Source organism: Mustela lutreola, chromosome 18 (assembly GCF_030435805.1).
Source record: "Mustela lutreola isolate mMusLut2 chromosome 18, mMusLut2.pri, whole genome shotgun sequence".
Classification (NCBI taxonomy): domain Eukaryota; kingdom Metazoa; phylum Chordata; class Mammalia; order Carnivora; family Mustelidae; genus Mustela; species Mustela lutreola.
The window spans coordinates 23150659-23173499 of NC_081307.1; the positions used below are offsets into that span (position 1 = coordinate 23150659).

The following is a 22841-nucleotide window of genomic DNA, read 5'->3' on the forward strand; positions in this document are numbered from 1 at the left end:
CATATCTAGGCTATTGTGAATATTGCTGCAGTGAACATGGAACTACAGATATCTCTATGGGATACTGATTTTATTTCCTTTGGATATATTTTTTGCTGGATCATATAGGAGTTCTATTTTTAATTTTTTAAGGAGCTACCATATTGCTTTCCATAGAGGCTATACCAATTTACATTCCCACCAACAGTGCACATAAGGTTTTTTGCATTCTCTCCGACATTTGTTTTCTCTTGTCTTTCTATATTAGACATTCTGACAGGTGTGAGGTAGTATCTCATTGTGGTTTTGATTTGCATTTCCCTGATAATTAGCGATGTTGAGCACCTTTTCATATATCTATTGGCTATTTGTATGTCTTCTTGGAACAGTGCCTTTTCAGGTCTTTTGCCATATTTTAATCATATATTTTGCTTTTGGTTATTGAGTTATATGAGCTTTTTTAGATATATTTGGGATATTAAAGCTTTATCAATTTATTATTTGCAATAGTTTCTCCTATTCTGTAGCTGTGCCTTCAGAACAGATTGCCTAATAATATCCTAAAAACTCTGAAACATGTTTACTTAAATCACTATTTGGGTTAAGTGCTTATCAGTAGTATCAACAATTTTATTAAATTCTATCAAGTTACATTGCATAGAACTAGCTTCCATTTAACTTAAAAAATAAAATGTTGTCAAATAAGAATATTTTTCTTAGTTCATTGCAAGTATGTAGCTAGTCCCTTAAAACTTAGCCTTAAAATCAGAAATACAGAATCATCTAAATTTTATTTTATATGCTTACTGACTAGAGCTCTGTAAATCTTACCTTTTCTGTATGGAGTACCATTATATCATTTTTCACAAAATGTCGGTATGGCTCTATGGTAAAAAGCCAAGTTCATAATGGTAATTTTTTCTATCTCTGGGCAAAAAGAAACAGTGCAGCTATTCAGAAACTTGTCTAATCTGTAAGAAGAGAATTGTAACTTACAGAGTAACAAGGAAGACCAGGGTATATGTCACATGGTTCCCAATAGGTCGAACAATAGGTTCAACTTATTGAAAGTGATTGTCACAGGAAGAGATGACCACCAGATCTCAACAAATCTGACTGCAGGAAGCGGCACTCAGAGAAGTAGAACCACTGGGCAAGATAAATCATCTCTTCACATGTGAAAATTTAGTAACCTTACAATTTAGTAAACTTATTTACTGAATGTGTGGGCATCTTTCCATATCATTAATGAGGATTTTCAATCACTAAGTTAAAGTTTTCACAGTATGACAATATATGGATATACCAAGTCTTTTCAAAATCATTCATGATAACAGCAGAGATAAGGAGAAGAAAAGTTATTAATAAAGAGTGTTATACAGTTCACTAACAAAATTTCTTCTGGGCAATTTTATGTTTGTGATGTTTGTCACCTTTTTAAGTTGTAATTTGTGGTGCTTTATTTTCTTATTTTAATAAAGTAAATAAAATATTTACTTTTTTACCTAATAAAAAATAATAATCACTGTTATAATTTACAATCATATCGTCCCTATAGGAATTTCAAACTATATGGAAAAACATATAGGTCTCCTTCCTCCCAGTTCTACCCCCACTCCCAATGATTAGATATCTTTCCAGATCCTTGTTTGTGCATCTATATATATGATATGAAGTACAGAATTTTGCTTCAGGTCCGTTTTATGTGTGTGCCTGTGTATGCACGCAAGCATGCATATATGTGTGCTCATTTGATACCTAAAAGATTTCATGCCATAGGATATTGTCCTCCACTTTTGTTTCTCCACTTAACAAACCTTCTTGGAGTGCTTTCCTTATGAGTGACAGGGCCCTAAGTACAATTTTGCAAGTTGTTGCCCACACAAGGACACCAGACTAAAGTGAGAACTCCTGGGCAACCATGTTTTACTAGTCAAGCAGTGAACCTGGTATGAGGCTGTATCCCTCCAAAGGGCCACAATTTCTGACTTACATTGAAGAGATGACTAGGTTACTTGTGGATGTGTCAGTGCAGGTGAACCTACCTTGTATTTGTCACTACTGGGTAGTGTTCTAAGAAATAATGGTACTGTAATTTATTACATTAAACTGTTTTCTACTGATGGCCACATAGTTATTTCCTGTTCTTTAGCCACTAAGAAAAAATAATATTTCAGCAAATAGTATTGGGCATACTAATTTTATTTTTAACTGTAAAAAGAGTTGAGCTTAATTAAAGAAAAATACTAAGAATTATGCAGTGGTAGTCCTCAATATGATGGACATCTGAGGAACACTGGCCATTATCAGAACAAGTGTGAGAGGTAAAACTAGAAAAGCTTACAGAAGCCAGGCCAATACAGACTTTTTTTTAAATTAGGTCATATATTTTTATGGAAGAAATTTTTACTTTTTTCTCTCTTTGTTATCCACACCTACAGAAATACAATAATAATATTCCTGAAAACAGTTAACAAAATTTTAACGTTAAATGGATTTTTTTTCTTGTTTTCTAACTGGGAAAAGTCATGTCTCCTTAAATATCTGAGCCCAAGGACAGAGTTACTGAGAATTGTTTAAAAAAAAAAAAAGTAAACACTACAGAGATTTGCAGATATTAAGTCGGCATGATGATACAGAATAATCAACCCAGAAAGGCTAACTTTGTATCTACAGATGTACTAAGTGACCGTGAAAGTCTGTAATCAACTTTAGCACTTAAAGACTGATTTCATACGGTCTACCAAATTATTTCAGTAGAAATTATATCCCGCTCCCCCAAAATGGGCCTTTAAACCTAGTGGAGGAAATCGTCCTCAGATTTCCCTGGAATAGAAAGGAATTGCTGCCCACACAGTTCTCTTCCCAGTTCACACCTGCCACTTCTGAGCACTCTGTAGAACCAGCTGCATAGAGGTTCTTTGGAACTGTGCAGGAGACTGTGTAAACAATTTACAGCAGTCCTAGTTTAAAAATGCTCTGTCTGAAGCCTCGTTGAAGTTTAAAAATCCAGCAAAGGAGAGACCAGTTTTCTTCACCATGCTTTATAAATGGGAGGAGAGACATAGGAAATGAACACACACACTTAAGATAAAGCTATGATGTGAGTATCAGTTAAAAGATACCTTGTAGTAACTTTGAAGGAGGATATTATTTATCATTCTCTGTCATCAAATACTAAAATGATATTGGCACATGCTTATTTGCTGTTAATTAAAGATAACATGTAAAAATTTTGTGGTTGAACAGACTGTATATGGCAAATATATGGCCAAAATATGGCAAATAGAAGATAATTTCTGGGGTTTGTTTTATTATCTACCTCTTAACCTACATAGGTTTCATCTTGAAATACCAGAATAAAAATTAAAGTTGACTTGCTTAACTTGCCTAGAAATTGTGACATAAGATAACTATATTTTCTTTAGCTTCTGACTGGCTGTTCAGATGAAAATCTTCATTGCTTCTGAAGAAAAAAAATTAACAACTTTCTGGTTCTTTAAGCAGGATATTATTTTAAGAAAGGAAAGTCTAGAGTGAGGAATTTATTGTCCAATGAAATGTATAACACTAATACGAGATTTCATACTACTCCAGCTGGCTGCAGATCAAATAATTCAGAATGAAGTTGGGCCAAGTCTTTTGCTAAAAGGTCCCTTTCTACTGTGGGTGAACGAGGAGTATTACCAGCCCAGAATAGCCAGTAAGATGCGTATAGAATCAAAGACAGTGTAGGGGCCAGAACCTTGGATTATGAATCAGGAAGTCTTAGTTCTATTCCTGGCCTAGCCTTTAATTTATTATGGCTGTCTCTGTGATGCCACAACTCATTGACAAGTAGAACATTCAGGCAGTGCTAAATTTGCTGAGCCAAATGTCTACTACTTGGAAGCATTCAGGTCTTTTACTGAATTTTTTTTATTTTCTTCCAAATGCTTGGCATTAGGAAAACAGAACCCCTGCATCTCTGGGGGCAGCATCCTTTTCTCTGGACTTGATATTTGCCCAGTCTGTAAAATGTCTGGTAATTTTTACCTCTCCCGTGTCCCCATGTGTGTTCTGTGTCCTGTATTGTTCAATAAAGGGCATCTGTAGGAGGGTTGGAATTATCTTCCCCAGATAGAAGAAAAGAAGAATAGTGGAGTCTCATGTTCAGAGAATTCCTTCTCAGAGACCTGGAGAGAATGACTCCCTAAAACCCTGTTTATCTCCCCCAGATCCTCCAGCTCTCCCCCAGTCCCTCTGCCCAGGGACTAAATAGCTATTGGGGGTAAATAAGGAACATCTTGCAGATTTCCCAATGGAAAACCGTGTGGGTTGGCCATATTAGGCTTTTGACAACAAATCAAATGGGACAGTTTTCTCCAAATTTCCGTAACTATCCACTGCTGAGCTTAAGAAAGAAATACAACTGGAAATTTCTTCCGCAACAGTGACATATATTATCTGTACCTTGACAACAGCTAGTTACACTGTCAAGACAACAGGATGTTTCTGTTCTTACTGCATATATTGGGGAAAGGAGACATATATCACACTGTTGACTCAAGGTCAGCTCACAAGCAACTAAATAGCTTTTCCTCATTAAAAAAGCAAATCATGGCGATCGCATTAAGAATAACCTATTCATGTTCTAAACAGGCACTTGATTCTTAACTGTGTTAAAGAGGGTGTATAGAACATGGGGAAATACTTGCCTACTCTGCCCTGATCAGACAACATATAGAGTAATGTATTTAATTCTGGGCACCAACCATTAATTGGGTCACTGACAGAATTATGTCATATGCAGAGAAGAGTAAACAGAACTAGTGAGGGTTTGAAAACATGCATGAGAAATCAGGGGAACTAAGGATGATTCACCTAGAAAAGGAAGAAAATAGGCACAACAGACCAGAGTTCTTCAAATATTTGAAAGACTCTTTCATGGAATAGACACCACTTTATGTCATCTAGCTCTGGAGGGAGAAACTGGTAAGTTAGAGGAAGACTCCGTGGCATTTCTAAACATTTGACTAAATGTTTAAATAAAATTTGACTCCGTGGCATTTCTAAGCATTATAACTGTACAAATATGAAATAGGTAGCTTCCTAGGGAAGAGTGTATAGCATACAGGATATGGTCAGGAAACCTAGCAAATTATTGTTAAAGTATGAAAGAATTAGCCCAGAATGCAAAATTTTTGACATTTAATTGTGGTTATTGGTGTTCTTCCAAAACATAGTTTCTGTATATTGGAAGGAATGGAATCAGGTTGCAGGAGTTGAGGAGAGTGTAAAGATACCTAAGTGGCATTAATTTAATAATTTGTATCCATGAAAGGACAGCAAAGTGGAATATTGGAAAGAGACCAGGACAGGGAATTGGGAGAGTTGGGCTCTATTCTATTCAGTTTTATTAATAGAGAAGTAATCTGGACTTAAAACTCCCTGGAATTCACTTTCTTCTGCAAAGTCAGGACACTATGGAACTAATAGCCATGGTTCTAGAGTTCTAGATTTCTAAAGTCTTAAATTTTGAAGAAAACATCCATCATGAGTTACTCAAAGAAATATGTTTGACTTATTGTCAAAAATACAAGTATAAGAATACATTAATTATAATGAATTTTAAGGTATTTTATGAACATAACGGATAGTTCAAGGAAGGCAGATAAGTGAGAACTGCTAAGAAAAAAGAAGTCTCCAGAAGAACACTAAGTTTAAGTCTACCATTTAGACTAAACTCTGCTCGGGCAACAAAAGCAAAAGTTAAGGAAAGTAAATGCATTAAGTAACTAGAGTGCATTATTTCAATATATTATTACATGGATTAAACCATAGTTACAGCTATTGGTCACCAGCTCACATAAGCTCACAAGAGAAAACCTGAAGCATCTCTTCCAGTTCTGCATTCAGTAATGTCTAGTTTGTAGCTGGAAACCAGCCATGGCAATATTTATGTCACAGAAAAATTGACCTTTTTTCAATTCAGGACTTTCTTTCTATGTGCAATACAGTTTCTAGACATTTACCAACATACCACTCCCTGCTTCCAAGAAACAACTTCCCCAAGAGCTCCTTCTTCTTTCGCTTTGATCTCAAAATATGTACAGCCATGTTATGAAAGTATTTTTTTTTAATCTACTGTAGTTAGCACACAGTGTTATATTCGTTTCAGATATACCATACAGTGATTCAACAATTCCTTGTATTATTTATTGCTCCTCAAGATAAATGTGCTCTTAAATTTGTTATTTCCTTGTAATTATCACAATGTGGGTACAATTCAGGTTGCAGGGGGAGAAAAAGACTATAGGACTAGAAAATAATCTTAAGATAAATTGAACTATTTATCATGTGATCAATGTGACTATTTATCATGAACTATTAATCATGTATATAAAGTAGGGTGAGGTTTCCAAAATGTTTAGTTGTCAATATGTGGTAAGAACCCTAAAAGTATAAAAGGCATAGTAGATCACTTATTTGCTGGCACCCTCCCAATGGCCCCACTCAAAGAATAAATTGGCCTCTTTACGGTGACTTATAACAATATAATTCAGCTCGTCTTTCTGTTCACCCTCATTGTGCTAGCACTCATTCCTTTCCCTGTCACTCACCTTCCTGGTGTTCCCAAGCTTTTATCAGATCCTCTTACTCATCCAACTCATTGCTGTCTCAGCATCTTGGTGTCACTCAACACTACGTAGAATACTAATTTCCCAATTCTCCTCCTTCCTTTCTCCCCTTCTTCCTTCCTTTCTCTTCTCTCTTTCTCCATCTCCACCTCCATCTCTCTCTTCTACCCTATTCTTTTTCTCCCGATCATGATTTAGCCCTCACTTCCACAGAAAACTCTCTTCCAGCCACCCTATACCACGTGGGAAACCCCTCTTCGGTGATTGTGTAGTTTCTTTTTTTTTGTTTGTTTTTTAAGATTTATTTATTTGACAGAGAGAAATCACAAGTAGACAGAGAGGCAGCCAGAGAGAGAGAGAGAGAGGGAAGCAGGCTCCCTGCTGAGCAGAGAGCCCGATGCGGGACTCAATCCCAGGACCCTGAGATCATGACCTGAGCCGAAGGCAGCGGCTTAATCTACTGAGCCACCCAGGCGCCCGATTGTGTAGTTTCTTACCCTATTTATTTGCGTCTTACACTTGTTCCTATGTGAAACCATTCTACTCATGAATTTGTTATTATCTGTTGTTTTTCTTCTCATGGTTGATTATAATATTCAGGAAAGCAGAGATTTTTTTTTAAATCTCTTATTCACTGGTCACTGTCTAGTCCCTTTAATGGTGCTTGGCCCGTAACAGCTATGACCGCAGGAAAGAAGGAAGGAAAGATGGGAGGGGAGAGAATTTAGTGTTTTTGCCTCAATTTGAGTGGGTTATTGAAATACCAAAAACTTCATTAATAGGTAGCTTGATTTATTAAGAAGTCAGGGATGATAAGGAAAGCATGAAATAAAAGTTTCACTATAGAAGTCAACCTAGCCAAATCCTGCAAATATGCAGCTCTGTTTTCAAGCATGAGCTGTGTGCTGGACTTCAGCCATGGACTTATGAAAGGTTAGAACAGTAAAATATTAATATCTGGGCTTTAAAAACAAAGACAATAAAATTCACCCAAGGCATCTGATTTATAGTCAGCTCTATTTTGTGAAGTTTTATGAATGTATAACACAGGATACTGGTCTGTGTACTGGCCACATCAGGCTAGTGTAATGCGTGGTGAATAAGGAAGCATCCAGGAAGGAAGGGGAAAGCAATAGGCTTATTTCTCTAAAGGAATATTGTAGACCAAGGATGTTTGGTTTTATTCGTTTTGGCAGAGCATTTGAAATAATTTGATGCTCAGCCCATGGATTTGAAAATGTTTTTAAAGCAAATCTCAGCATCCAGTTAATTCAAAGACAAATTGTTTCTGAGACCACTGCTGGTAGGGCTAGGACAACTCATGATATACTTAGTATTAACTTAGTAGGTGGAAAAATATCAAGATATACTTTCTAAGGCTTTAGGAGATGTTATTTTACTGGCTTGCATTGATTTCATATTATTCCTGAAAACATATTGCATATGCAATGTATAATTTGACTCATCTGCCAGGTAGAAAAACATAATTTTTGTGCTTGAGGATGTTATAAATGGGAAATGAAAATCACACAAAAATATATGTGGTTATAGAGATGCAAAGAACATTGTCTTGCCAAACCCAACTTTGGTTTAAAAAAGAAGGAAATTATACAAGCAAATATATTGGAGAAGTAATTAAGAGGATGTCACGCCTTCTATTAGTCAGATTTTCCATCTTCTGAGAAGAGAATTAAACTGAATAATCTCCAATATTTCTATGATTCCATTTTAAGATAGAAGCAGGATTTTACTATAAAGCTCTTTTGATTCTTTTGTTACTGTATTTTTGGTTTTTAGAGAGTGGACAATTGCACACACAAGCAGGGTCGGGGTGTGAGCAAAGAGGGAGAGAGAGAAGATCCCAAGCACTCTCCAGCCCCATTGTGGAGCCCACCACGGGTCTCGATCTCACAACCCTCAAATCATGACAAAAGCCAAAACCAAGAATCAGGCACTCAACTGACTGAGCCACCCAGGCACCCCAATAAGACTCTTTTGAATAAAACAAAGTTCTATAACATTGAGGGATATGATATATAGTAAAGTTTAAAGTCTGTTTGCAAATATCCTGGACATTTTTAAGCATAAAGCATAAAACTTTATGATGACAAGAGTCTGTAATTGTGTCAGCCTCATTACATGTTTTAGACAGCAGGGACGATGAAATGAAATTTAAGTGATAACCACAGCACAATATTCTGAAGTAACTAACACAACAAAAAAAATCTTAACTTATTCTCAAAAGTGATGTCTTTGTGGAAGTATGACTCTTTCAATTTGGCATTAGTCTGTTAAACCAAACACAAGTTCAGCTTACCCAAATAACTTATAGTTAGCTTAATTAATGATTCTTCTAACAACTTAATTCAATTCTTTGACATCTGGAAAATGATGCTCTGTAATATTAATAATCTGCTCTATCTCTTTGGGTACAGAGACCCCTATAGAATTATTTAATCCATGAAATTACCCTAGTAAGTCCTTGTTCTTTGGGAAACCCTTCTAATGATATCCAGAGAATTTAGGGGATTGAAAGAAAAATCCCCAAAACAAAAGGTCTGATTCAGGCAGTCCTCTAAGTATCCCACTGCCAATACCATCACCTGCTCCCTTGTACCCGCACTCCTCAGTCTTCTGTTGTGATATATTTGTCCTTTGAGGTCTTCACTGGTTCTCCTTTCAAAGCTGATTTTACCTAGATAAATATCAAAGACAGATGAGAAGATGGTAACATGAGTGACAAATGATGATATTCCTCAAAAGGGCTAGCCCTGAGTCTATTATATCTCTCACTAGATTTTGCTTCTGAAGAACCTTACGGTGCTTTCCATGGCCTTTTTACCCCTCCCAGTGCCTTACCGAACCTTGATACCTTACACAACACACAGGGAATCTGGAAGATTCCTAATATTAATTGACTTGATTTGGATATGCTATAGTAAGCAGTCATGGCCAAATAACTACATATGGTTAATGAGAAACTTTGGGTATTCCTGGAAGCAACAATATTTCCACAAACATATCTCTGTATTACAGAAAATTTAGAATAAGTAACTGTGATCATTTATAAAAAGATACACAATCGTGGGGGCTCTTTTCAAAAATGTGTGAAATTAGAAGAAGCTTGAAAAGAAATATTGAAGTAGCAGTAGGCAAATGGCCCCATGCAAAAACAAAACAAAACAAACAAAAAACACCCTGCCTACTACACAGACTGAAATCCTGCCTTCTTTGGTTATTTTCCCATTTTTTAAACTATACTCAGAAATATTCTTCCAAAAGTATTCTCTTATATGGATCCCCACAAACAGTTATTAGTATGTCATAGTCGGTTTGTACCATGAAAAACGTATTGTATAACTTTTCCCAAGAATAATGAGCTGAAAGATAGTAAATAAATATCAGTACTCACTGATGTTTTACTTCTTTTTCATTGCACTTTTTTCCCAGAAGATGTATATTTAAAATTCAAGTAAAATGCTTCCTTGGCAGTTGGTTAGTATCTTCCCAATGAAGAGCCCATTGATGATACAGAATAGAACTTCCTTGCCCCCTTGAGTAGAAGGCTGTCTATTATTCAGTGTCCTTTTTGTCACATTGAAGAACAGGGAACTTTTTATTCTTTCCAAGAAATGGCCTTTCAGATTCAGTAACAACTTGTTCTGTTCCTCAGGAAATAAGAGAAGATCGAGATAGGGCGCGGCTGGACTCCATGGTGCTGCTAATTATGAAACTGGACCAACTTGATCAGGACATTGAGAATGCCCTCAGCACCAGCTCCTCTCCATCCGGCACACCAGCGAACCTGCGGCGGCACATTCCTGTGAGCTTTCCTCTTTCGACTTCTTTCCCCATGAGAATGCTACCTCTGTTTCATACAGTCCCTCTTGCAAATGAAACATCTTTGATGGGAGCACTACCTATTTGTGACCCTGATATGTGTTCTGTAAAGATCTCTTAAGTAATTCTATGCTTGATGCAATATTATTTAAAAGAGAAGTATGATTAAAAAGGAGATGATTATCGGTTGGACAAAAAAGAGGGTCACCAGGGGAAATTATGTTTCCTAAAGGTCAAAACATCTTTACTGTAGTCATTTCTCTCATTGTCCATCTCCTCTGACATCCTGTGAATACCATTAGCAATGCTATGTCTATGTTGTTTAGTATTTCATTTCCAGTATCCCACAAATTTACACTGCATGTAGAAGATGCCTAAATATTTGCTGCTTGCACTCATGCATTCATGGATGTTTGGATAGATGGGTGAATGGATGAATGGATGCTGGACCGACCCAGCATACTCTAAGAAATAATAGGTGAGATTAAATTGAAAGCACTCTAAAATTCACTCTGTGAAACACAATGAGTAGGCCAGAGGGGAGAATTTTATTCTACTCTGCATTAGTTTCATATGAGACAGACACTTCTCTGAGATTCTGATATTCAAAATAAAATTTTGAATTCAGATTCTAGGATTTACTATACACTTTACATATTTACTATGAGCTTTATATTTAATGGCTTGTTTGTATAGATCAAGCAAATGTGATGGTAGATTTAATTAAGTCAAGAATCCCTTTTCAATTAATCTATTACTTTTACTATGCAATAATCAACACATTAAGTCAAGAAATTATATATTTACCTGTGATCAAAGGGCTGGAAAACTCTGTATATAAACCTACCAAAATAGAACTATTTTGTATCAAATTCTTTAATTAGTATAGCTCTATCATTGATTCTGAAGTTGTTCAAGACCTATTCTGACTATGGGGCAGAACTCTTCGAAGTAAAAAAACAAAATGATAGCTAACCTTAGCATATGCTAGGTATTATCCTAAATGATTTATACATATTAACACATTTATTCCTCACATTTTCAAGTGAGTGAACACGGAGAAGTTTGTAATCGTGTGTGTCAGAGCTGGAGTACATGCCCAGGGAGCCTTGATCTAGAGCCATGTCATTTAACCACTACACCACGGCTTTTTCTAGTTGACTATGGTGGATATCTTAGAGCTTAAGAAAATGATAGATGATCGGTCACTGGAGAGAGAGAGAGAGAGAGAGAGAGAGAGAGGAAGAGGAAGGAAGGAAGGGAGAAAAGAAGGGAGGGAAGAAGGGGGAGGGAGGGAAATTAGATGCTTCAACTTAAAATCTGGTAGAATAAAATCTTTGTTTTTGCCTCTGATCTTCTGGATGATTTTTTTCTTACCCTTCAGGATTCATCTCATTTCATCTTTATGGTGAAATCTTGCATACATCTCCTTCTGTCTTCCCATAGAGAATCAATTACTCCTTCCAACAAAAAGGGTATTTTCATCTTTCTTACATATGAAGGGTTGTAAAACAATTGTACTCAATTTACTTTTAAAGCCACAAATAACTATATTTTTCCATAAGAGGTAATGTTTAGTAGTTCACCATGATGTAGGCACAGGATACATTTTTCTCTTTGGAAGTTGTCTGGTAATGATTGTTAATATCTCCCTATCTTTTTAATTTCTCCCCTTTTCCATCTGTATTGAAATTTCCTCAATCCCATGTATTTAGAGGAAAAAACTGAACCTAGATTTCTGCTGAATGCAGCTCCATATTGTCATCTCCACCTCAGAAAGCAGGACAGCTCTTATCTGCTAGGTATGTTTCTTTGTTCAGTGGTAAAGACAAAAAAAAAAAAAAAAAAACAGGAACAATGATTTTAGGATTCACCTACATCTACATCTCCTGCCTCCATTTAAAGTATAAACTGTATTTTAACTACATGCACTATCTCGTGGAATATCACCACCATTACTGAGCAGTGGTTGATTATATGAATAAAGATCTACTTCAGTTCAATATATATTTCAGTTTTCAGTTCAGTATATCCTTGGAATCGGCAAAATAATACCATAGAATCCTTATGAAATTCAGAGTTTGCAGGCCTGGGTTCAAATACTAGCTCTACAACTGAATATCTAAGAATACAAGAAAATTACTTGATTTCTCAATTTCAAGTTCATGCGAAAAAAAAGGCAATATTATTTCCTATCTAATGGCTTGTTGGGAGAAGTAAATGAAAGAATATATGTTAAGATATATTACCCAGATCTGGCACAGAGCACATATTTAGAACGTGTTATTCCCTTTCCTTCTCCCCTTGTATTCACACCAGGCACTGGGCTAAAGAGGAATAAGCCTGAAGTGCTCAAAACAGCTTTGTGGTCTTTTGGTCATCCCTTACTCTTTATTTCTCTTCATTGGTATTTAAAGCTAATTTTAAAATTCTCTCGTCATTCAAAATTTTTTCCAACAGGCGCTTTCTATTTCTTTTGATAATTGCAGCATGGACTAAAGGAATTATAGCAGCATGATTATGACCTTGATCACCTAGCAAGGAGCACTGTCCCAGATTCAGAGGAGAAACTCCCTCTTTCACACCCTTATACTCCACTGTGAACTCACAGTTTAACAGGAAGACAAGACACAAAAAGAAACAGTCATCTCATTTTGAGATTATTTGTGAGAAAATGCTGGAGTGAGCTTTCTATCTATAATAAATGGTATAAAAAATAATAAACTAGAGTCTTTAATAAATGGTTTGAAGATGGAAGAATAAATAAAATAAGAATAGAAATTGAAACAGAATAGAAATAAAGATTTGAAGGAGGCTGACTTAATAGAGACTTGCAAGTTGGCTATACGTTGGTGGTTTACCGCAGCCCAGGGTCTAGTTTTCTCCTCTGAAGTCCAAATACTTGATTCTGTCGAAGTGCCCACTTCCTGTCAGTCTCATAGAGCTGCAAATGGTGGTTCATCTCATGGAATGAATGCAAGTAGGAAATAGAGAAGACAGTAGTAGAAGACAATAGTATTTACTAAGTACTAACATTTAAATATATTACTTCATTTACTCTCAACAATCTTAAAATAAGCTGAGCTTCAGAGAAGAGTAATTTACCTAAGGTTGTACAAGCGGGGAGTGGGGAATAATTTACTGAAAGACAGGTGGTAAGATTTATTTCCACATATGTTAGACTTAAAATCCTGTGCTCATTCCACTATATTATAACTCTTCCCAAGATGGAAATTGTTCATTCATAATGGAATAAGTGCCATTTCCAGAACCAGAATTGCCTTTTCTGACAGATGAAGAACTTTTTTCCTGATAACAAGGTATTCTGAATATTAAATTACTAATTGTGCTTGAATTAATGTATAAACAAGGCAATATTGATAATATATTTCGGTATTTCATCTATGCCATTCAAGAAGCTTAAGACACATACAACCCAGAATCCATTTCACTACCTTTAACTGAACCTCTAGTACTCTTCTACAGTATTTTTTGGCCTTCCTGGACCTTTTCCCATAGTCTAAGGCAGCTATTCAAAAATTTTGCTATTCTCCCCAAACCCTACCCAACTCTTACACCTATCTCTTAGCAAATATGCTTGCATTCCTCCTTACAGAGAAAGTGGACCATTGACAGGAACTTGGCAGCCTCACAACTGTAAATATCTGTAGGTACTCCTTTTCTTATCTCTTTTCCTCCTATGTCCTCCCCTATGAGCCAAGCTCCTCTTCACTCAGTATATATTTCGTGATTTGATTCTTGTCTATTGCTCCATCATTTCTCTGCAGCTCATCTCCTGTCTGAAAAATCCAGTAGTAACTCCTCAGTCTTCCGCTGTAGCATTTGATACAATTGCATATCCTCTCATCCTTGGATTTCACAACGCCCTGGACTTTTGGTTCCTCTCTTTCTTTTCTTTCATATCCTCAGAAGTTACTTTTCATATACTAAAGTGACTCTTTTTCCTATATTTACCCCCTAATTCTTATTTCTAGATTTTAGACTCAGTTCTATGTCTGACAATATTCTCCCTGGAAATTATCATGGATTACATGATATTCTTCATATTTAGGGTCACCAATGAGACCCTTTTTGCTATCTCCATATCTGTATATCCAGTGGATCACTAGCTATTTCTTTATGCCATAGTTGTACTGTGTATGCATCTCTACTATAGCACATCATACTGTATTCCCTGCCATATTGGGAACTACTCCAAGATTTTTCTATTTCTACTGCCTGGCACAGTTGAAGCATGGGGTAACAGTGATGAGTGGAGCCTCATAGGGAGATGATGTGGAAGATGAATTATACAAAATGAAGATGAGTCAGGGAAATTATTAGATGGCAGTTGTAATGATAATTTAGGGCTTGTTAACCACGTGGTTTGGGCATGGTAGCAGTGGACAAAGAAAAGAAGGAATGGATGTAAAAGATTCTGAGAGAGCTTGCATATGATTTCTCATAGTGAAGAGAGAGCAAACAAAATAGTAAAGATTTGTACCGAATTACATATTTGTGACCCCCCTTAAATCACTTTCGTAGTTGTGTTTTAAGCCCCCAGAAGAATATCACAACTATATAAGGAAGTTGAACTCTGGGATCTGACAAATATGACTTTTAATGTCAGCCATGCTGCATAATGTGAATTTGGTCAAATTACTTGCCTTAACTACAACATCTGTCAAGTGACGATGATAATACCCTCCATATAGGGTCGGTAAATATTGAAGCAGGTAAATGATGTATAGCATTGTCTTTAAAAGATAAAAACACAATAAAAGGTAGATTTTTAAAGTGTTTCTCAATTTTCCTCAGAACTGTTGTATTGTTAGAAAGGTAGAAGGTTACCCTGTTAATCAGCAAATCAAATTATAAACAGGAAGGTCATATATAAATGACTTGTAAATGACTTGTAAATTACCTGCTACTTACAACTGTCAATTTGATGTTGATTTAATTTGAAATTTTGCTTCCAATTAGGATGGCTTTTATTTATTTTTCATGCTTAATTGCTCTGGCTAGGATTTCCTATGTTGAAAAAGAGTGATGGGGGTGGGCGCCCTTGTCATATTCCTGATTTTAGAGGAAAAGTTTTCATTTTTTCACCATTGAATAGGATGTTAGCTGTGGCTTTGCCATACATTGTACTTATTATATTGGGATATATTTCTTCTATACACAATTTGGTGAGAGGTTTTATTATGAGAAGGTGTTGAATTTCATCAAATACTTTATCTATTGAGATGATTATATTTTTATTTTTTATTCTATTAATATAGTGCATCACATTTGTTGATTTGTGTATGTTAAACATGTTTGCATCCCATTTGATCATGGTGTAACATGCTTTTAATGTGCTGTTGAATTTTGTTTGCTAAAATTCTGTTGAGAATATTTACATCTATATCAGGGATATTGACCTGTAGGGTTCTTTTTATTATTTTTTTGTTTTTTTTTTTCTTTTGTTTATCTTACAGTGTCTTTATCTGGCTCTGGTATCAGAGTCATCCTGCCTTGTAAACTGAGTTTGGGAGTATTCCCTTCTGTTCATTTTTTTGGAAGAGTTTGAGAAATATTGACATTAATTCTTTAAATGTTTTATAGAATTCCTCAGTGAAACTATCTGATCCTGGCCTTTCCATTGTTGGAAGATTTTTAATTCTACTTTAATCTCCTTAATTATTGGTCTGTTTCTTCATGATTCAGTCTTGCTTCATCTTTTTCTTTTAATTTCAACTTTATTAAGGTTATAATTATTAAGCTATAATTTATAAGTAAAATTATAAGCTATTTAAAGTGAATATCATGGTGATTATATATATATATATATATATATATATATATATATATATATATATACACATACACACACACACACACACACACAACACTCCTTTAGCTTGAAATGTCAATGAATATTCAAGCCAAAATCTGGTTTGACAAGAAAGGGCCAGCAAAGGGAAATTCTAAGACAAGAGACAAGAAAGACATAGTTCCATCTCTAGAAATCAGTTTAGTGTTTTAGAAGAACTGAAAAACAACAACAAGTATGGCTAAAGCCTACCAAGAAATAAGAGAATTGTAGAATATAAGGCTAGAGCATATAAATGCAGTGTAGATGATATTCAACCATATGAGCCATGAGAAGGTTGAGATGTAAAGAGTAGGCGCAGAGGTTATTTAACTCATAGCTTTCTCAGGTTATAGTTATAGACTGAAATGTGCCTCTGCTGCCTCCTCTTGGGATTCCCCTCACCTCCAATTTTCCTTTGTGCTCTCAGGCTACCTTATAACATAAACAGAACATTTGATGGATTAAATGCACTGCTTTTGGAGAGATTACAATGTAATTGCATTCACTCAGCAGACATGTCTTATATACGTACCATGAGTTTTAAGATATCTTAATGATACTAATAATAACATGTACTTTGCATATATCTTGTGTAATCCTCTTGAGACTCTATGGATGAATGCTATTATTTATACCTCCTTTTCTTTTTTAAATTTGAGTTTGGTTTGACATGCAATTTTACATTAGTTTCAGTTGTACAACTTAGTGATTTGACAAGTTTATGTATTTTGTTATGTTCACCACAAGCATAGCTATCATCTGTTCCATTACATTGCTATTCCAGTATCATTGACTATATTCCTTATGCTCTGCTTCTATTCCCATAACTTAACACCTGTATCTCCCTCTCCATATTACCCATTTTGCTCACTACCCGCCTTTTTTCCATCAAGCAACCATCAGTATGTTCTCTGTATTTATAGTCATGATTCTTCCTGTTTACTCACTTTTCTTAGATTCCATTTATAAGTAGAATCATGTGGTATTTCTCAGTCTGACTTATTTCACTTAGCAAAATTCCTCTAAGTCCATCCATGTTATTCAAATGGCATGACCTCATCCTTTTTTATGGCCATGAAATATTTCATGGCCATATATATGCATATATCACATCTTCCTTATCCATTCATTTGTTGATGGACACCTAGATTGCTTCCATGTCTTGGCTGTGGTAAATAATGCTGCAATAAGAGGGATGCATATATCTTTTAGAGTTAGTGTTTTCATTATCCCTGAATTAAAACCCAGTAGTGGAATTACTAGATCACTAGATAATATATTTATTTTTAATTTTTTAAGGCATCTCCATATTCTTCTCCACAGCAGTTTCACTAGTTTACATTCCCATGAACAGTGGACAAGGGTTCCTTTTATTCCACTTTCTTGCCAACAGTTTCTGTTCCTTGTCTTCTTGATTTTAGTTATGATAACACGTATGGGGTAAAATCTCATTATGGGTTTGATTTACATTTCCCTGATGAATAGTGATGTTTAGCATCTTTTCACATGTCTATTGGTGATATATGTGTCTTTAGAATAATACCTATTTAATTCCTCTGCTCATTTTTTAATAAGTTTGGTTTTTTGTTGTCAAATTATATATGTTTTTTATATATTTTGGATATTAAATATATCATTTGCAAATATCTTCCCTCATTCAGTCAGTTATCTTTTTTGTTTTGTTGATGGTTTCCTTTTCTTTTTTTTTTTTTAAAGATTTTATTTATTTTTCAGAGAGAGAGAGAGGGAGAGAGAGCGAGCACAGGCAGACAGAATGGCAGGCAGAGGGAGAGGGAGAAGCAGGCTCCCTGCCGAGCAAGGAGCCCGATGTGGGACTCGATCCCAGGATGCTGGGATCATGACCTGAGCTGAAGGCAGCTGCTTAACCAACTGAGCCACCTAAGCATCCTGATGGTTTCCTTTTCTGTGCCAAAACTTTTATTTTTATGTAGTCCTGATACTTTATTTTTGCTTTTGTTTCCCTCGCCTTAGGAGACATACCTAGAAAAATGTTTCTGTGACTGATGTCAGAAAATTACTGCCTGTGTTCTTTTCTTTTTATGGTTTTGAGTCTCATTTAGGTATTTAATCCATTTTTAGTTTATTTTTGTGTATGGTGTTAGAAAGTGGTCCGTTGTCATTCTTTCGGATGTAACTATTCCATTTTCCCAGCACCATTTATTGAAAAGACTGTCTTTTCCCCCATTGTTTATTATTGCCTCCTTTGTCATAGATTAGTTGACCATTTAAATGTGGCTTTATTTCTGGGCTCTCTATTCATTTTATTGATCTCAGACTCTTGGTTTATTTTGTGCCAATACCATACTGTTTTGATTACTACCGCTCTATAGTATAACTTGTAATCTAGGATTGTAATACCTCCAGGTTTGTTCTTTCTCAGGAATGCTTTGACTATTTGGGAGTCTTTGTGGTTCCATACAAAAGTTAGTATTATTTGTTCTAGTTTTGTTAAGAATGTTGTTGGTATATTTGTTAGGGATTGCATTGAATGTGTAGATTACTTTGGGTAATAAGGACATTTTGACAATATTAATCCATAAGTACAGAATATCTTTCCATTTTTTTGTGTCACATTTAATTTCTTTCATCGTGCTTTATAGTTTTCAGATTACAGATCTTTCACCTCTTTGGTTAAATTTATTCCTAGGTATTTTATTGTGTTTGGTGCAATTCTAAGTGGTGGTGTTTTTTAGTTTCTCTTTCTACTACTTCATAGTTAGTGTATAGAAGTACTACCAATTATCAGGTATTAATTTTGAATCCTGCCACTTTATTGAAGTTATTTATACTTCTAGTAGGTTTTTCATGGAATTTTTAGGTTTATCTATGTATAATATCATGTCACCTGTAAATAGTGACAGTTTAATTTCTTCTTTACCAATATAAATGCCTCATTTCTTTTTCTTGTCTAATTGCTGTGGCTAGGACTCCTAGCACTATGTTGAATAAAAGTGTTGAGAGTGGACATTCTTGGCTTGTTCCTGATCATAGAGGAAAAACTCTCAGTTTTCCCCTTTGAGGATGATACAAGTGCAGGGTTTTTCATATGTGGTTTTTATTCTATTGAGGTATGTCACCTCTAATCCCATTTTGCTAAGAGTTTTTATCATGCATCAATGTTGAATATTGTCAAATGCTTTTCCTGCATATATTGAGATGATCATGATTTTTATCCTTCAGTTTGTTGAAGTAATGTATGATGTTGATTGATTGCAAAAATGAACCATCTTTGCATTCCAGGAATAAATCCCACCTGATCATGGTGAATGATCTTTTTAATGCATTGTTGTATGTGGTTTGCTAATATTTTGTTGAGGATTTTTACATCTGTGTTCATCAGGGATATTGATCTGTAGTTTGTTTTTGTTTTTTGTTTGGATTTTTTGTTTGTTTGTTTTGTGGTATCTTTGTCTGGTTTGGGTATCAGGGTAATGCCCACCTTGTAAAATGTATTGGGATGCTTTCCGTCCTCTACTATTTTTTTTGGAATCATTTGAGAAGAATAGGTATTAAGTCTTCTTTAAATGTCTGGTAGAATTCAGTTGTGAATATATCTGTTCCTGAACTTTTATTTTTTGGTAGTTTTTTTAAATTGCCAACTCATTTTCATTACATATTACTGGTCTTTTCAGATTTTCTATTTCTGCCTGGTTTATTTTTGGAAGATTGTATGTTTCTAGGAATTTATCCATTTTTTCTATTGTCCCATTTGTTGGCATATAATTTTTCATAGTATTCTCTTATATTCCTTTGTATTTCTGTGGTGTGTGTTGTTACTTCTCCTCCTGATTTTATTTATTTGTGTCATTTCCCTTTTTCTTCTTAATGAATGTGGCTAAGGGTTTGTCAATTTTGTTTCCAAAGAACCAGCTCTTGTTTTCATTGATAGATTTATTTTTTAGCTTCTATATCATTTATTTCTTCTCTGGTCTTTATTACTTTCTTTCTTCTGTTCACCTTGGGCTTTGTTTGTTCTTATTTTAGTTCCTTTAGGTAGAAGGTTAGGTTTTTTGGGTTTTTTTTTTTTTTATTTCTTGAAGTAGGGCTGTATTGCTTTATATTTCCCTCTTGGAACTGCTTTGGCCTTGTCCCAGAGATCTGGGAGCATGTACTTTCATTTTCATTTGTCTCCATATATTTTTTATTTTTTTTTATTCTTTGATTGTTTCATCGATGTATTGGTTGTTTAGTATCATCATGTTTGTTCTCCATATGTTTGTGTTTTTTCCAGTTTTTTTTCCTTGTGATTTGTTTCTAGTTCCATACCACTGTGGTCAGAAAAGATGCATGGTATGGCATCAGTCTTCTTTAATTTATTGAGGCTTTTTTTATGGCCTAATATGTAGGTCTATTCTGAAGAAATGTTTCATGTACACTTGAAAAGAATGTGTATTCTGTTGTTTTGGGGTAGAATATTCTGTATATATCTGTTATGTCCATTTGGTCCATTGTGTCATTCAGAGACATTGTTTCATTATTAATTTTATCTGGATGATCTATCTATCCATTGATGTAAATGAAGTCTTAAATTTCCATAGTATTACTATATTACCATCAGTTTTTCTCTTTATGTCCTTTAATAGTTGTTTTTTGTATTTAGATGCTCCAGTGTTGGGTGTGTAGATATTTACAAATATTATATCATCTTGTTAAATTGATCCATCTATCATTATATTTTGCCCCTCTATGTTTCATTAGTCTTTGCTTTAAAGTCTGTTTTGTCTGATATAAGTATTGCTCACCTACCTTTTTTTTCTACTTCCATTTGCATGGTGAATGCTTTTCCATCCCTTTCACTTCCAGACTATATGTGTTTTTAGGTCTGAGGTGAGTTTCTTGTAGGCAGAATATAGATGGGTCTTGTTTTTTTATCCATTCTACCACTCTTTGTCTTTTGTTTGGCATATTTAGGCCATTTACATTTTAAATGATTATTTTTATTTATTTAAATTCAATTAGCCAACATATAGTACATCATGAGTTTCAAATGTAGAGTTCAGTAACTTATCAGTTGCATGTAACACCCAGTGCTCATGACATCATATGCCCTCCTTAATACCGAACACCCAGTTACCCCATCCCCCCAGCCACTTCCCCTCCAGCAGCCCTCGGTTTGTTTCCTATAGTTAAGAGTCTCTCATGGTTTGTCTCTCTCTCTGATTTCTTCCCATTCAGTTTTCCCTTCCTTCCCCTATGATCCTCTGCACTGTTTCTTATATTCCACATATGAGTAAAACCATATGATAATTGTTTTTCTCTGATTGACTTATTTCATTCAGCATAATACCCTCCAGTTCCATCCACCTCAACATAAATGGTAAGATTTCATCCTTTCTGATGGCTAAGTAATATTCCATTGTGTATCTGCTTTATCCATTCATCTGTCAGTGGACATCTGGGCTCAATTTAAAGTAGTTATTGATAGGTATATAACTTATTGCTATTTTGAAATTTTGTTTGCTGGTTGCTTTTGTAGTTCTTCTTTGTTCCTTTCTTCTCTTACTCTCTTTCTTTGTGATCGATGAATATCTGTAGTGTTTTGTTTGGTTTTATTTCTCTTTATTTTTTGTGTATTTATCGTAGGTTTGGGGTTTGTGATTTTCATGAGGTTCATATATAACATCTTAAGTTAATAGCAGTCCATAGTCCTATGATGTCATTTCAGTTTAAACAGAAAGGAAGGAAGGAAGGAAGGAAGGAAGGAAGGAAGGAAGGAAGGAAATTTATAGGTTGTTATATTTTATATCTTTTTATTCATATTTTTCTTATGTCTAATTATAGCCATTTCTTTTCCACTTAAAAAAGTTCCTCTAACATTTCCTGTAAGGCTGGTAAAAAGTGGTGATAAATTCCTCTATCTTTTGTTTGTCTGGGAAAGTCTTTTTTACTCCTTCAAATCTGAATGATAACCTTGCCAGATAGAGTATTCTTATTTATAGGGTTTTTTTTTCTCCCTTCAGTTCTTTGAATATATCAGGTATGTCACTCTCTTCTGGCTTGCAAAGTTTCTGTTGAAAATGTAGCAGATAATCTTACAGGTTTTCCCTTCTGGTAACTTTCTGTTTTTCTCTTGCTGTTTTTAAGGTACTCTCTTTATCTTACCTTTGACATTTCAATTATTATGTGCCTGGCATGGACCTCCTTGGGTTAATCATACCAACTCCACACATAAGAAGGGAAATCATCAAGATTAGAGCTGAGATCAATGAGGTAGAAACCAAAGATACAGTAGAACATATCAATGAAACTAGAAGTTGGTTTTTTGAAAGAATCAATTAAGATCGATAAGCCACTGGCCACACTAATCCAAAAGAAAAGAGAGAAAGCCCAAATTCATCTTGTTTGAAATGCACTGTGCTTCTTGGATTTAGATATCTATTTCCCTCCTAGGTTAGGGAAGTATTCAGTTATTATTTCTTCAGATAAGTTTTCTACACCTTTCTCTCTCTCTTTTTCAAGGATCCCTATAATGTGAATCTTTAGAGGCACAAGATACTGTCCAAGAGATCTCTTAGTCTATCCCC

At 35.1% G+C, this 22841-nt stretch overlaps 1 protein-coding gene across 1 annotated transcript in view; it reads left to right on the forward strand.

The window, feature by feature from the left end:
- Positions 1-22841, forward strand: part of DLC1 (DLC1 Rho GTPase activating protein) — a 426333-nt gene that overhangs the window by 91449 nt on the left and 312043 nt on the right. The window contains exon 3 of the mRNA XM_059156107.1: positions 10273-10422. Coding sequence (XP_059012090.1) covers positions 10273-10422 — 150 coding nt within the window. The remainder of the gene's footprint in view (positions 1-10272; positions 10423-22841) is intronic.